This window comes from Pseudochaenichthys georgianus, chromosome 22 (genome assembly GCF_902827115.2).
Source record: "Pseudochaenichthys georgianus chromosome 22, fPseGeo1.2, whole genome shotgun sequence".
NCBI classification, from domain to species: domain Eukaryota; kingdom Metazoa; phylum Chordata; class Actinopteri; order Perciformes; family Channichthyidae; genus Pseudochaenichthys; species Pseudochaenichthys georgianus.
This window is the reverse complement of record NC_047524.1, coordinates 10,758,401-10,774,542: the sequence shown is the minus strand read 5'-3', so window position 1 is coordinate 10,774,542 and position 16,142 is coordinate 10,758,401. Positions and strand designations below refer to the sequence as shown.

General features: G+C 40.1%; 1 protein-coding gene across 2 annotated transcripts in view; it reads right to left on the bottom strand.

Moving 5' to 3' along the window:
• cdin1 (CDAN1 interacting nuclease 1) overlaps positions 1-16,142 on the bottom strand; it is a 54,023-nt gene that overhangs the window by 35,093 nt on the left and 2,788 nt on the right. Inside the window, exons 3-6 of one of the 2 annotated variants that reach the window (XM_034111684.2) lie at positions 8,642-8,687; positions 7,598-7,662; positions 6,689-6,749; positions 2,850-2,922 (exon numbers count right to left, since the gene is read on the bottom strand). In XM_034111684.2, the coding sequence (XP_033967575.1) occupies positions 2,850-2,922; positions 6,689-6,749; positions 7,598-7,662; positions 8,642-8,687 (245 nt within the window). The remainder of the gene's footprint in view (positions 1-2,849; positions 2,923-6,688; positions 6,750-7,597; positions 7,663-8,641; positions 8,688-16,142) is intronic. The other variant, XM_034111685.2, reaches the window with a different exon arrangement.

Genomic DNA, 16,142 nt, shown 5'->3' with positions numbered 1-16,142 from the left:
TACAGTATACGAGGTAGTATCTACCAACAATTACAATACAAGAGTTTACAATTTAATCCTATCATTTACAGAATGTATCAGTGGGTTGAGACACTTTCTGTGTGCACGTGTAATCCCTTTGATGTAATCTGAAAGGCATTTAAAGACATTTTAGATATATTTTCTGTCAACATGAACATTTTAAATAGGTCCAAAATATATGATATCGTTAAATTAGAGTTAGTACATCAGTTGCGGTCATAACATTTGGTGCATTTCTATTATATCAATTCAGTTACAAGGAATCAATTTATAGTATTTTCTTTCATACGCAATATATTTTAAAGAGGGTTTTGGGTTCAGTTGAATTCAATGTAACTGTATTGCCACTACACATATAAACTTTAGTACATATTTTCGATTTAAAGTCATTTATATATCTTTTGTAATAATTCATTTGAACACATCACAATGACAGATTAAACTGTAATGCAAACATATATTTAGCTGCCTTAGTTATGTTTCTGTTTTATTGTCATCAAATTCAATAAGTTCCTAAAGTTAACTTAATTGTCACATCCATGTGGCCCATTCAGGACATTAATCTGTGTCCAACAACCCTGAGAGGAATGCTGGCGTCCTCATCAAAGCTGTCTCACCTGGTTTAGAATACTATATTTTTTCCTAAAAATCGCAGCTTTTAGTGACCTTAAAATAGTGGATACAAACTGTGCAAAAGTCCACACGTGACCTTTCCTCCCCTACTGCCCAGTCTGTTTTCACGAGACAAGGAGCATTATGGATGTTGATATCATATTCAATACGTGATAAAACTGCTTTGAATGTATTGATTTATTTACAAGCACCACCAGATAGTCTTTCATTCTGCTTGACTGATCCTCTCTACAATATTTCTGCTGCAAGGAGAGAGGGGGGGATGCAGCTTGTTGGTGGTGTCGTCATGGTAAGGTGTGGTGGTGGTGTGTGAAGGGAGGGGAGGCAATAACAAGCAAGCAAAACAAAACAAGGAAAGGAGAGAAAACAATTTAAAACTCTGTATTGATCCAGCACTAGTGATTGTACATATATTCCACAGTCCCAAAGGCCCCATTCCTGTGTCTCTTGAATGCAAAGGGGCAGAGAAGGGGAATACAAAAAACGATGGTGCTAGGCAAAGGCGAGCCACTCACCCAGTTGGGGGTAATGTCCCTTATATAGAAGTCTATTGATCTTTGCAATGTGCCTGCTGGCCCTCCCTCTGGAGTCAACAAAAACAACACCAATACACACACACAGGCACACTGGAGTGCAGTCTGGGTCTGGAGGGGGGCATGACGGATATACCTGACAATAGCACAGGACCAACCTGTGAGCTAATTGCCAGGAAAGACAATTATCCTTGCTTTGTTTAATAATGGAAACACATTACTGGAGTCTAATATACACAGAGGGAGATGGGACGATTTGACCGCACAACCCATGTGGACAGCAATTAATTTGCAAAGGCCAAGCCGGTCATTAGGAGATTGCAGAGGAGAAAACAAGTCACCCTGAAAGCAACCGGCTGCTAAAAGTGAAAAAAGGTACAGTATAATGACGTCAACATTTGAAAGGTTTTATTTAAACAGCAGGTAGGATTTTACCAGATTAAAGTAGATGTTAATCGGATCTAAATCACTTTTCTTTCACAGCGTGCAGGCTTAGTTATGCTGATTTAGATCTATGATTATCTTGTAAAAGCCATCTAGCTTCTCTGACATCACAGTACAAGAAGAAGAGCCACAACCATGACATTACTCTCAAGCCTGCAAACGCTGTAATACTCCATGGTTACAACACTGTTTTGAAATTAAACAACGACGATCCGGGAAGTTTTGTCTGCTACAAATCTATTGTGAGCAATAATAAAGCCTGTTTTCACTGTATGGAGATGGAGGGATGCAGTGTGCTATTATCTGAGACCGAGTGCTTCTCCTGGATGAATGCCCTGTTCTACAAGCAGCTCAGACTAGTATTTTGACAGGCAGTGGATAACGGTGGGTCCAAAGCAATCACATCTCTGACTTTGACAAATGGCTGTGCTGTGGCGAAGTTGAAAATAACACACATCCACTTTAATCTCTTTCTTGATTTAATTGAAATCACGTCTTTTTGACATCATGCGATTCCCTCTCAAAGCCCTGGCTATCGCACAGACACACACAATCTATTGAAATGTTATGGAATAATATTTGCATGAGATATTAGATTTTGTTTTAAGTGTTACTGCAAATGTTTCCAGTATTTCTGCCAAAAAACTATTACACAAGATATATCAAAACTCTACACACTAACAGGAATGTACACAGACAATTATTCACACCATTTCTGGACAATCTCTTTCACAAGTTTAACACAAATATTTGCATCTGGAGTGTTCATCAGCGCTACCTGGAGATGGTTTGCTTTTCCTGCCACATTTTCCTTAACTTAATTTCCTCAGAGGACCCCAGTAGAGATGGAGAAAGAGAAGGAGATGAAGGAGGAAGAGAAGGTAGGGGGGAGATGGATGCATTGGGGGATGAAGGAGGGTGAGGAAAGAAATCAGGGGTGTTATAAATAACACTGATGAGGTGAGCTAGAATTGATCCAGACTGCAGTTGAGAGGTGGGTGGTCCTTCCAGTGCTTAATTGCCAGTCATGTGCCGTGGGATGCAGCTAGCACTAAATGTGGTCTGTCTCTCATTAGGCTCGGACAGGCTGAAAATACAGCAGCAAGAACGGGATTTGGGACTCAAACAGAAAGGGATTCAAAAGACAAAGTGCTACAATTAAGACTGATGGGGGGATGATAGAAAGGATGGAGTGGGAAATGGAAAAGTGTTACTCACGCACTCCACCCTCGAGGCCCTGAAGGAACCTGTCCAGGATGATACGAGCCATCAGTGCCGGAGACAGATCCACCTTTACATAGATTGAACAACAAGAAGAGAGAATTTGCCTTAATGAAAAACCAGGCTATGCAGAGTTAATGCTACTTCAAAAGAGGGGTATAGTGGAAATAGCATTCCTCTCTTGAGAATTACTCCATTTACAAACCTTCAGACTAAATCCCACATATCCAGTTGGAAGTGCAAACACATTTCAAAGAACCTAAGAATTACGGCGCTGAAATTACACCGCCGGTCTACTTTCGGCTGATGTCACATGGATAATAATGATTGTAATGGCTTTAAATGATATTATTGGGTTTTCAAACCTTGACCTAACTTTCGACAATCTCTGTGCAAATTGGTCTTTGAAAGCGTTGCTGTGCAATAACCTTTCCCACAGGAACAAGAGCTCGCCAATTACACAGCCAAGCTACCAAGCTGAATTGCCTTCGCCTCTGTCAAACGGACAACCGTAGTCTCTCATCTAGAATGAAAAAGCTGCAGACATTTTGCCCGAGACAGAGACTATGCAGAGCTTTAATCATAGGATGATCACCAAGGAAAGACTTCAGACACCAACAGGACACACCGGAGGGACTGTGGGAATGCAGCCCTTAATGGGAAGAATAGAACCTGTGGCTGCAGCGCTCTTTGAACACAAAGACACCTCGAGAGGTGTTGAGAGGTGTGCAGTGTTTTTAGTTTGAGTGCAGGGAGATGCCCTGACAGGTAAGGGAGTACTAATGGCTGATACTGAAGGTGTATACTTGACTTCATTCTTATGCCTTCCCGGTCATTATAAACAATATTACCAGGAAATTGTTCAAATGGTACTGGAATGAGAAAACAAAAGCTAGTATTTATTTTATTATTCAGTTCAATTAACAGTAGGGATGCATACCGGTATCCGGTATTACCGAAATACCGGTTACTGGTGGCTACGGTATACCGTACAGAAATCAGATCCGGTTTCGATACTTTAAAAAAAAAAAAAAAACTATTTTTTATTTTTTTAATTAATTTTAAAAGTGAGTCCGTGGCCCGTGATGGCGGGTGTTATAAATTAGATTGCATAATCATTTTTCTTCATATTTTATGTATTTTTCATTGTTTGTTCAATACTAGAAAGGTAAAAGTCCCATAAAAAGGACTGTGATGTAAATGTTGATTTTAAAGATGAGATTTGTTGTGATCTCATGACCATTATTCTATTATGTATTTGTTCTCTAGTCGAATCTCAGGTTTAACATTCATTATAATGGTCTGTTTGCATTGACAAGATGTGCTTTTCACGCGGCACACCTGATGGCGGGTGTTATAAAAGATATTCCATAATCGGTTTTCTTCATATTTTTTATGTATCTTTCATTGTTTGTTCAGTACTACAAGGTCCAAGAAGTCCCACAATTGAATTTAATATTCATTTGACATGTTAACTATATCGTAAAGCACTTCATGGGAGTAATTGTGGGATGATACATTTTCAAAGTATCACGATATGTATCGGTTGAGTATCGGTATCGTTCAGTGGTATCAGTATCGTAAAAAAGTCAACGATATGCATCCCTGATTAACAGGCACTACTCATAAAATGCTCCAAATCGTCAGAGTGAGGAATTAGCTTTAAAAAGGTAAACCAAGCATATGGAGCTAATTCCGTTTTCTAAGCATTGCTTTTTATCTGCTAAACATTAAAGACACATTAAGTCATTTATTGCTAAATTGCACAACCTCTTCAGCATTGAGGGAATTAAAACATTGCTTGAAGACAAGACATTTCTAGCCAGCTTGTTATGAAACACAGCTAGAGATCATTTTTTCTCTTGTTAGCATAATTGGGGACCAGAAGTGAATTTGCCTTCAGCCTGTAGTAAGAATGGTGCGTTTCATCTTTTCTCTGATGCTTGTTGGTAACGATGGGAGCAGAGAGGCTTCTGTCTAAAAACAATGTATTTTTACCCGCAGAAGTATTGGTTAACGTCTCCATAATATTGCACTAAAAAGGCCAAACATGTCGTTAATAATTAAGAAGTGAGCACAGAGTTTATATCTTCATTAAGACCTCTGTTAGCGTTTTAAACTTAGCTTTTAGCTTGAAGCTCTCTTTCCTCTCCCCAACCTTCCGAATTTCCTCTCCCTTTCGTCTCTGCTCTCAATTCGTTCCTCTTTGTGTGTAATAGTCTGCGCTCTATACACATTTTTGGATGATGAGCATGAGATTCCTGGTAACCTGCATCAGGGCTGACACATGAAAAATGGCAACATTACCATCGCTGGCCCAGACTGAATAAGGACCACCTGATTAGTTCAGGTACTTGCATCTCCCTAATTTTCATATTAATCATGAGTCTCCATTCTCAAGTCAGGGCGCAGCACTTCATGGGTTTAACATGTGACTAAGACTCACCAAACCTTTATTTCCTGCAGATAACAATTATTGTTTAGCTAAACTCCACTTGTATTAGCCCCGTAGGCTAATGGCTGTCACGTAGAGAACAGTTGTGTAACTGCAATGTTCTAAACCCCTTATGTTTAAGTAACCTTTACATAAAACTTCATATACAGCTTGCAAAAACACAGCAAATGTCGGGCTTAGAACCCTCATTTATGGAAGACTTCTCGGGCAAAAAAAAAGAAATCCATGAATAGTTTTCATCATTGTTAATCATTTCCCTCTGTTGGAGATATATTGTCTCATAAAGGGATGAAACTACATCAATTAGCGGTCTGGGAGACCATGAGTGCTTGGTTTAAATGTTAAGTAGCATATTAAAATGACAGTTAAATGGTTCATAGACAGTTATCTCTGAGCTGAATTTAATCCTTTGGAGAAAAAAAAAATCATGTGTCAATTAAATGGAGAATGAATAATGGCAGTTAGCTTTGAGGTGCCGCTGATGCATGTGAACTACTCTGATTTTGGATTAAGAAACCCTCAAATCCAGTTGCCTGGTGTATGCACCAATACAGATTAAAATGTGAATTTAAATGTTATAAAAGCTTACACAGTCATACAGTTATACATTCAGTTCTGAATATCACAATATCAAAATTGCCAGACTAACAATGGGATGAAATGACAAAATAAGAAATAAATCAGTATCTGAATAATCTAAAACATATTGCATAAATAATCATTCAGCAACATAAGCTGCTTTTTCCATATGTTGTTCACAGAAGAGAAACTGTAAATGATTTAGTATTACAACAACAATTTACTTATTAGGTCCAAATGTGAGAAACACTAGGGGTAACCGATGGATTAGTTTGCACTAGAGTAAAACGCAGAAACTTGATCATGTGAATAATTTAAGTGTTGTTTTATAAAAAGCACACAAAAATCACACCACTATTTGATTATTGTACCAAGTTCACATGAAATTATACATATGAATAAAATGTTCTGCATCAACCAGAGAACCAATCCTACCCTGACCTTTCTAAAGCAAACAGGTGGTGAGGTGATGAAGAGAAGAATTAACCAATGACCCGGCCCTCACCTGTCCGCAGTTTGCGGCAACTCTGCCTGAAGTGCAATTTGGAAAATGACCTAATACAACACAACAAGTATTTTCACATCTGCTTAATGGAGGTGAGGGCTAATTACATTAAATAATTGATAATGGTGCGGACCAATTTACCAATTTTGATAATGACTAACAGACTACTGAGAAAATCTCAAACTGCAGCCAATTTCTATCTATCCATTTAAAGGAAAAAGTAGGCATCAATTGAGGATTTTCCTTTTGAAGATAAGAAAAGAGAGACAGAGAACAAACTAAAGGTTAGGCCATTACCTCATTGGCCAACTCCAGCAGGACGGGGGCAGTGGGACGTGCCTTGGCTTCACTCAGATACCTTCATTATAACAAAGAACAACAACAGCAGTAAAAAAAAAAACATGGCCCACAAAGGCAGACAGAAGGGTAGAGGGGACTAGACCAGGCTAGCCAAGACATGCTAATGTCCCTGATGACTCTGCCCTAGGTGGCATATGGCAGGCTCAGTGCGGTTAAAACAGCACTGCTTGAAGGGCTTCAAATTTCCTTGAAGCCAGATGATGGTGATAGTTAGTTAACCCCTGCCGCCCAAAAAGCCTTTTTTCCCTCGCCAGCTAAAACAGCAGCTCCCCTCTGATCCTACCCAGATCATGTCTGAGGTTTGTTGTTTTAAGTGGATTAGAAGTGCATTATCCAGTCTTGTTTACCCCAGGACAATGGCCTAATATGCTAGATAAAGGCTAATTGCAATATGCAAAGAGGTTTTCCCCCTACTGCCTGTTTTTCTTTTCTTTTTTCTTTGAATTTGTCCGTATTCATTGAATTACAGATAATCATCCCGTCATAACCCTGAGTAAGGCAAATGTCTAAAGCCCGGTTATTTATTTATTTTTCTGCTTTCACTATGACATGCAGAACAGAGCTTAGCAGGTGCAAGTGGAGGTCTGGAATGAATCCTGAGGGTGGTGATTTGTTTGGGGAAGATTATATCTGTCACGGTGGCCCACCTACTCTCTGACTTTAGCGAGTCCATTCCTCTGTCACAGAACAGGGAAGACAAAGAGAGCACACAAGAGTGGGACACAGATACAACAAACAAGAAGTGAAAGATAAAAATAGGGATATACTGTAGATGTGAGGAAGATAAACAGAGAGGGCTTGACAGAAGGAATAAGAGCAATAAAGTAATACAAAGAAATACAGTACCTTTGGTAGTGGCTTTCAATAGCATCTGGTGCATGGTGTCTTGAGATTGTTCTTTTGATTCGTTTCTATGATAAAGAAAATACTGGTTATTATTCAAAAATAAATAATAATAATAATAATATTAATAATGCTTATTTCCATACATTCATTATTCATTCTTTATTTCAGTGTGTTATTTTTCCCATTCCACCTGAATAACATGCAGACCTGTTCAGCCTAGGTTCCTCCCTTCATGCTCTGTTGTATATGAACAAGCGTAATAGATCTTAGGTCAAAGTAATTTAATTTCAATAAGTTTGCTAGGGGTCAAAGTGTGCGAAGGAAAGCTTGTTCAAACCCCCATCCCCCCGCTACCCCCCTCACTCAAACCTTGTATTCATTTCCCCTTTTTCGATCAAACAATGACCTTATTTCAGATTCCACACCCTGACATTTCCCTGCAATTCAATTGCCATCTTCGGCGAGAAGGAGGAGGACAGGGGATACAAAAAGGAAGACCACTGGTTAAAAAACAACTTATTTAAAAACTACTACACAGAGAAAATGTAATTCCACAGAGACGGGCAGTGTGACTGACACCTGTCAGGCGGATGATAAATGACTCCATTTTCTGCCTGTGCTGCCTTCTGCCACTGGCGGCAGTGGCCATTTATCATCATCTGCTGTCAGCCGTGGAAAGCAGCAGTGACAGTGCGAGTCAGCAAACATTTAGCACACGCAGCCGCACTACACGGGGAAATTATTATTGTCAGAATAATAATGGTTTAGCATAATTTATTACAGGTCCACCAAATAAGCAGGGGCTAGATGTTATTAGACAGATGGATGGGAAGGCTTGGCAGACATCCACTGAGGCTCATGCAGGCAAGAGCCCTCAACGTGAACGTGAGGAGGAGGGGGTGGAGGGAACAAACGGGGGTATGGCGGGGGGGGGCATTCTCCAAACCAATCAGAGAGCTGGCAGTTCAATTACAAAGAAATAAAGGGACATTCATCATTCAATTAGGCACCTGTCAGGGCTCACAAAGGAAGAAAACTTCTAACCTGGTACTCCAGGGAGAAGATGCTCAGAAGAGTGGACTGCGAGTGACTGGAACAAATAAAAGAAGGACAAAGTTAATTACCAGAGTGCATTGCACAGAGACAAAGGGAGAGGGGGAGCTTCAAAGCTGGGGCCAGCTGCCCTGTAATCTAAAAGAACATGAAAACAAGTGTGGCAAAGTTGTTCCAGATGAACACCTCTGACAAAGGATTCCTGCCACGATGGCGTAGGGGTGGAAGACAGGGGGAGGTTATGCGTGGTATGAGAGATGAGAAAAATATACCCTGTTATTTTTCCCTTTCACTTATTCACACATACCACCTTCTTCCATCCCTTTTATCTACAGTAAGAGTGCTGGAAAATAAATTGTTCAACATTGAAGTGCAGTTATTGCACTCAAAGAACATACCCAAACCAAACATAACAATGTTGAAGCAAAAGTAATGACATTCATGCAGATAAAGGACAGGATGTGCTGAGAGAAACCCAGCATTCACTGGCAATAACACTCTGTGGTTTGGTAGATGTCTCTTTGCAAAAGGAGTTGACCACTGTGAGATTGTGTATCTATGTGTGTGATTGGTGTAGCAATGCACAGATAGAAGAAAGTTTTCTTGCTTCACTGTCAGAGCTGGCATATGGGCCTCTCTGGAGCCGTCCCACTGCAACTGATGGGCTTTGAAAATGGAAACTTTCACTGCAGGAAGCTTGGACTCCCAGGAGTCAGTGGATTCTATGGGATGCCATAAGTTACATTCATCTCCAGCTCCAGTCAATGTCAAACACCTGGCAGAGAGAGAAACCTGGACAACAGGCAGCTCCAACAGGGACTCACAGCCCCTTCAATACTCCTCTCCCACAGGCTCCTTTGGGCTGGGGATATTTAAAGTGGTGACAGATATTATTCTAATTGGATGACACATACCTCCACGTGCATATCAATGGGAAGAACACATGAACGCAGCACACACACACACACACACACACACACACACACACACACACACACACACACACACACACACACACACACACACACACACACACACACACACACACACACACACACACACACACACACACACACACACACACACACACACACACACACACACACACACACACACACACACACACACACACACACACACACACACACACACACACGGACATAAACAAACTGCTATGTGATGGTCTCCAGTGGTTTCCATATACTGCTCGCAGTACACTTGATTGTTAAATTTAATGGACTTTTGGTTACAAGTCACCTGAGAGTGGTATGTAAATACTGAGGAGAGGCTGAAGCTTCCTTTCTGCATTAAACTATTGAGTCCACATACTGTAGGCCTTCAACATCAATCACTATAAACCATGAAATAACCATGTGACATGTAAACAAAGCCAAAGGAATCTCGAACATTGATTTCTGTCTGGAGTCTCCGTCTGCGGCCATTTTTAATAAAAGCATTTTAACCACAGGAATAGTTTAGCCGTTTATAATGGCTTACCCCACCAAACACGTCATATTGGGTTCTTCAGATGCCATGTTTTAAGTTGTACTACCCGGAGAACAGCTAATTTGGGACTATTCAAACTCTCTGGGGCTCGACCCATCACAGATGAGTCTTGTCAACCACAAAGTTACAGTTACAATATGTGAATGAAAAAGAGTTTGAAGTGAAGGAGAAGAAGGGGAAACTCTCAGAACACACTGCCACCTCAGCATTAATGTACAATGATGCTCGGGGATGAAGGGGCCACTGCAATTAAGTGGACCATTAAATGGTCAACTGTCAACATGTGGACACTTAAGGGAAGAAAAAAAAAAATTCTTCCACACTTCAACCATGCACCTGAGCATTTCAACAACATTACGGCCTTATTGTTGGCATGGGACCATCACGATCCCCCTGTTGGAACAGACATCTGTTAGGTTTTAAATGGATTACTCTCTATAATGAGCATGATTACAGCCTAATTGCTAAATCTATACCCTGTTAACTTTAAAAAGGGACATAAACTGCTCTAAATATCTGGGAAAACATATCCATTTCAAAAACACAAAGAACTTTGGGGACTTTTGTTTTTTTCTGCTTCACCTATAGCAGTTGTTGCTGACATGGAAAATGGATAAAAGCTTCACAAATGCTGAAACTAACTTGAGTGTTGAAACAAGACCAAGTATTGTACGATTTTGAAGAAAAAGAGAGCGATGTAAAAGAGATGAGGGCAGACACCTGGATCCAAACCAAGACGATCTGCATTTTATAGAGTCTGTCATATTTTACACTGTGCTCATATTGTATAGTGCCCTTTTTCCATTTAACAGACATGAATAGTAAGTTATTGCAGACTTTGCATTAATGTATATCCAATCTGTGCTCTCCTGGGCACAGTAAGCTCTATTCATGCTAACATATAGTGCTAAGTGAAGTCTACAGTAACAATGGGGATCTGATCTGCCTGCTGCACAGTAGCACGGTTACACATAAACTACCTTACCTCATAATACAAGATTCTGAGAGACATGGTCCGATACAAAACCTATTCCAAAACCTGATTTATTTCTCACTGCCTTTTTTTGTTTTAAACAAAGCATTGTATTCGTATGTATGCACATTATGAGCACAGAAGAATGATTATTGCATGTTATGCTTTTTAATGCTGTGATACAACATAAAGATAAAGTAGTATTTTGTTTGCATGTCAAAACATTATTGTTAAATTACAGAACTTTCTTCTAGGGTTAATCCCAAAATCCCCCCCTGGCTATGACAACTTTGGAATCCTAAATTGTAACATCTGCACATTGAAAAATGTTAGTGGTTTTATAATAACTAATTCATAAATCTATACCATACTTTTTGAATTAGATAGATGTTTGACTGTTTGATTTTAAAACAGTGTTTAATTATTTAAATGTATTAAAAGGAAAAGGGACATTTTCAAACCACTACAAAAAGAGTCTGTGCAATGCAGCACATCTGAACACTGACCTTTATGAGAGAAGAAAAATAAAAGTCCCTCCCTCTTGGATATAATTTAGAACATGGGGAAACAGAAGGTTGGGAGACAGAAGAGTGGTTAGGGAATCATTCACTCTCAACCTAATTACCCTTCCTTACAACATAAGACAGAGCATTAATATGCACTGGCACCCAAAATAGTAAAGCAGCAGATTAAATTAAAAACAATTAGGGACTTTCACTTTGTCACTGAGCTGATATGCTTGTCTGGTCAGTGCTTTAGGCTCTATTAAGTTAGGCTATCCACTGGTTATGAATCTGACAAATTCATATTTGAGTGTTGAATTGCCTTGACTCCTCATGCGTTCAAAGTGCATCAGTGTCTTAAGCTTACATGGAAGAAAACAGTTGCGAAAAGCCTAGAAATTCCCTACAACCTAATTAATAGGAGATGAGGGAATTCAAGCTATCCATTATATTCAGAATCTTCCTATTTACAAATAATTAATTATAAACAATAGCTGTAATTTAGGTAATGAAAGCCACCTGGCTAATGGCATTGGTATCATATGCTGCGACAGTATTTAGCATTTGGTGGATCTGCATGCAGTGAGTGTTGCATGGTGAGACTCTTCAGGGCATGGAGCTGGCTAATTAAGTCATAGCACATATTTTTCCTAATGGACGATGAAGCTGCTTTTTTTAAAAAGAGAATGACATGGATAAAATGATTCACTCTTAGAAATTGTATGGAAATATTGCGCAGTTTTAATACCTTGTTGATATATAAACACCTTATAAAATTACTTTATTAGCTAATGCTTCCCTAGCAAAGTTAGGATTTATATCTCGTCTAGACCTCATTTCATCAATGCGGGATTGCTGACAATAATATATTACGCATTTATTTTCCTATAGATCAATATTTTATAAAGTGAAAAACAGCTGAATGTGGGTAAAACACTCTGGATATGCAAATGCTGCTAATTACACATGCTGATATGCAAAATGCTAACATCTGTTTCTCCATCATCAGCAGCAAAACAAATGTGTACCAAAAAAATCTTTACGCATTAATGTATAAATGTGATATATTTTGACAAGAGATAGAAACAAACACAAATCTCAGTGTGTCACACAGCTTCGTACAAATACTTGCACAATGAGCGCACGTGTTTGCAGTTCAAATTAGTTGTACTTTTACCCCCGTGCAAAACAACTGTAACGCCTTCTTCCTATTACAGAAAACACATTAACAATCATGTATAGTATTTACTGTAATTGCAGTTATATTGTTATATTTTCTTGTTAGTTCAACAGATCTAACAGAGATCAACAGATCCACTATATTCTTAAGTTTTTTTCTATAAATGAAGAAAAATGCCCTGAAAGCCTGAGTACATTCCACTACGTGTACTTATATTGCCCCCCCTCCCAGCTCTCTCTGCAGAATACAGACTTACAAGCCCGAGGGGGACTATGGACCGAGATGGCTCCAGTAGAAGCACAACAGGACATCACACTGTCTACAATTGTCCTAATAGACGAAAAAAATGACCCCTACAGAGGCCTATTCACTTTATTACAATCTTTAACATTTCTGTCTGCTGAGGTGCACGTAGATGTCAGAACTGTTAAATAATGGTGGCAAAAAGAGCAAGAAATACAACACAATCACATCCCTAATTGTGATTCCTCCTGAAAGCTGGGGATCTTCGTGGCTCTGTGTGTGACAAAACATGTTATAACTATTATGATGCGTTGCCTTTGCTATCGTGTAATTATTGTCATCGCTGCTTCTGCAAATTCTTGTAGAAATTGAAAATGAGGTCCATGTTATCCGTCAAGTGGCGAGCGTCCACTGGTCTGGCAAAGAAACACATTATACTGACCAATTGCCTACTCCCCCAAGCGTGGCTGGGGAACTTGTACCATTCTGGGCAATTTGTTTCATTCTTCTTTTGCAATTGAACCTAGTATGCAAAGAGAACCTGAGGCAAGAGACTCCACCATGGCTGCCCAGCTGAACTGTGCTGCTCTATGCTGTAGGTTTTCCTCTGAGTGTATCTGGCTCTGGGGCTTGAGGGACGACACCTTTTCTACCGCTATGTACAGTGATTTGTTGGTATTGCTCACCATAGCTGATATTTCTGAGTTGATAATTGGCCTCTATATTAAGACCTTATTTCATATAGTATGTTTAGCCCAATGAGCCGAAAAGGCGTGTGCTTGGACAATGTCTTGAAGATATGAAGAGGAAGTAGTCCTTCCTTTGCTTCCTAATCAAGTAATTGACTCCATCTTTTATCCATGAACTCCTTAGCTTGACATGAAGTTGTAAACTCAGCACAACTTCTCCATCCCTCCTCTCTGCTTACACTTCATTCATCCCTTCACCCTCCCGAAGCTCATCTAACCACATAAAGCTGTGGAATTAGTTTGCCAGCCTCTCAGCTTTCAAGGGTTGTACCCCAAAGCCACAACTGCCAGTTTGTGTTTTGTTCAATATGGCGGACCAGAAGTGTGAGGCCGTGCACCGGGGGCCGCCTCAGCTGCCCCCACAGGCTCTGCACTAGATCAGTCTCTGGGTAATGTCATTGCCACTTCCAGGCTACAAAAAAGCTCTTGTAGTTTACCTTCATGAGAGCTACAACAGAGCAACTCATTTGATTCCACAGAGACAACAGGGGAGTTCTCAGCTAAATGTAGAAACACTCCGACTGGGACACTTTAGAAATGCTATATTAATACTTTGGCAGTATGAATATACATCTTTAGATCCCATTTCACGTATACAACGACATGTGTTTACCTCTAAATACGTCATTCGTCAACATTAAGTAAAGATGTTTGAACTGATAATATAAAATGTAAATGTACAGGTTTTAAATTGGACCAATATAACAATAAAATGATTGATATAGATATTGTATTTAGATTGAACAGGATAATGTAGTTTCTGATATGCAAGAAAGTTATATAACTTTATAATTAATTTATATAGCAAAGGAAGTGAAGTACTTAAAGCAGCTAAACTATTTAGCAAAAAAATTGCTGCATTGATTTTGCAAGAGAGCCTAAAAAACAATGATGATCCGTCAGGTATTTTGTTTAGTTCTATGAAAAAAAACATTATATATTTATATATATATATATATATAAAAAGAGCTTGCCAGTTTAATGCATCTGTTATCAAATCCTTAGTTTTAGTCGGCATGTAAATAAAGAAATAAACACTACAGCAACGATAAATAATCAATGAGCAAGTCCCCAAGCTTCGTCCTGAGCCTAGATATTACCATCAAAAACAAAGTGTGTGTTGCCAAGAAATCACCATATCAATGGCACATGCCACAACAACCCTGTCCCGCGTTTTCCTTTCAAAGATCATGCTAGATAAACCCCAAATAACAGAGAAATTAACAAATGCTTGACATTTGCTCAACATCCATTATTCTGACACTTCTTCAGAATTTCAAAAGGCTGAACGCATGCTTAATCAACATTCATATTCCCAGAGCGAGCCCCAGCACCATATTGCAGCCCGCCTCAGTGCTGATGAAAACGGCACATTAGGGCCCGATTCGAAAAACGTTCAGGGACTCCTCACCAGGGAGCTGTGCGAGTGTGTGTGTGTGTGTGTGTGTGTGTGTGTGTGTGTGTGTGTGTGTGTGTGTGTGTGTGTGTGAGAGAGAGTAAAAAGAGAGAGAGAGAGAGAGGCAGTGGCTGTGTTTAGAGGGGAGGGATGCTTCACACTTAACTTTTTAAGCATTTTAAAAATCAGAGGCATCTGCCCCTTTCTGCACACCCTCCCACTTTCATGACTGTGAAAGCCATATGAGGAGTGAGCCGAATGGCATTTTAAAGAGGGGGGTAATCATTACATCCAAATTCATTCATAATACAGCACAGAAGGACACAGAGGACTCTCATTCCCTCCCTCTTTTTCTCGCCCTTCTTACACAGACTCTCTCTGGGGACAAAGGGTGGAAGGACTGGGGTCCCCTCTAGACCCCAAGGGAAGCCAGGCAAGGCCTTAGAGAGCAGCACATCATTTCCAATTCTAATATGTGGCAAGAGAAGAACCTGATGGGACTGATGTCACATTTTCCCCCAAACCGACCTACGATGAGCCCCCCCCCCCCCCCTCCCCTCACTGCCAAGCCGCAGTCCAGATACTAGGCAGGGCACCACGGCTGGCTAAAAAGGAGGGCAAGGAAGAGAGGGCAGGAATGGGGGTTGATATTTGCATGTCCCTCCATTGTGAGTGGGGGTAAAAAGTGACAGCACCGTGTCCAATTCTTTTCCCCCCAGAGCAGCTCGGGCCCGGCAAGAGAGGCCAGGCTGACAGATGACTCCCAACATCTGTGTTATGCAGCCGTTACAGATGAGGGACTCCACATCACAATCTCCCTCTTTCTGTCTGTCTATGGGACACTCCCTCTCTCCTCCCACTACCCATACTCTTAGTACAACAGAAAGACTGACAGACTTTCCGTGGAAATTACCTTGAAATGGCCTTTAACAATCTTTTTGT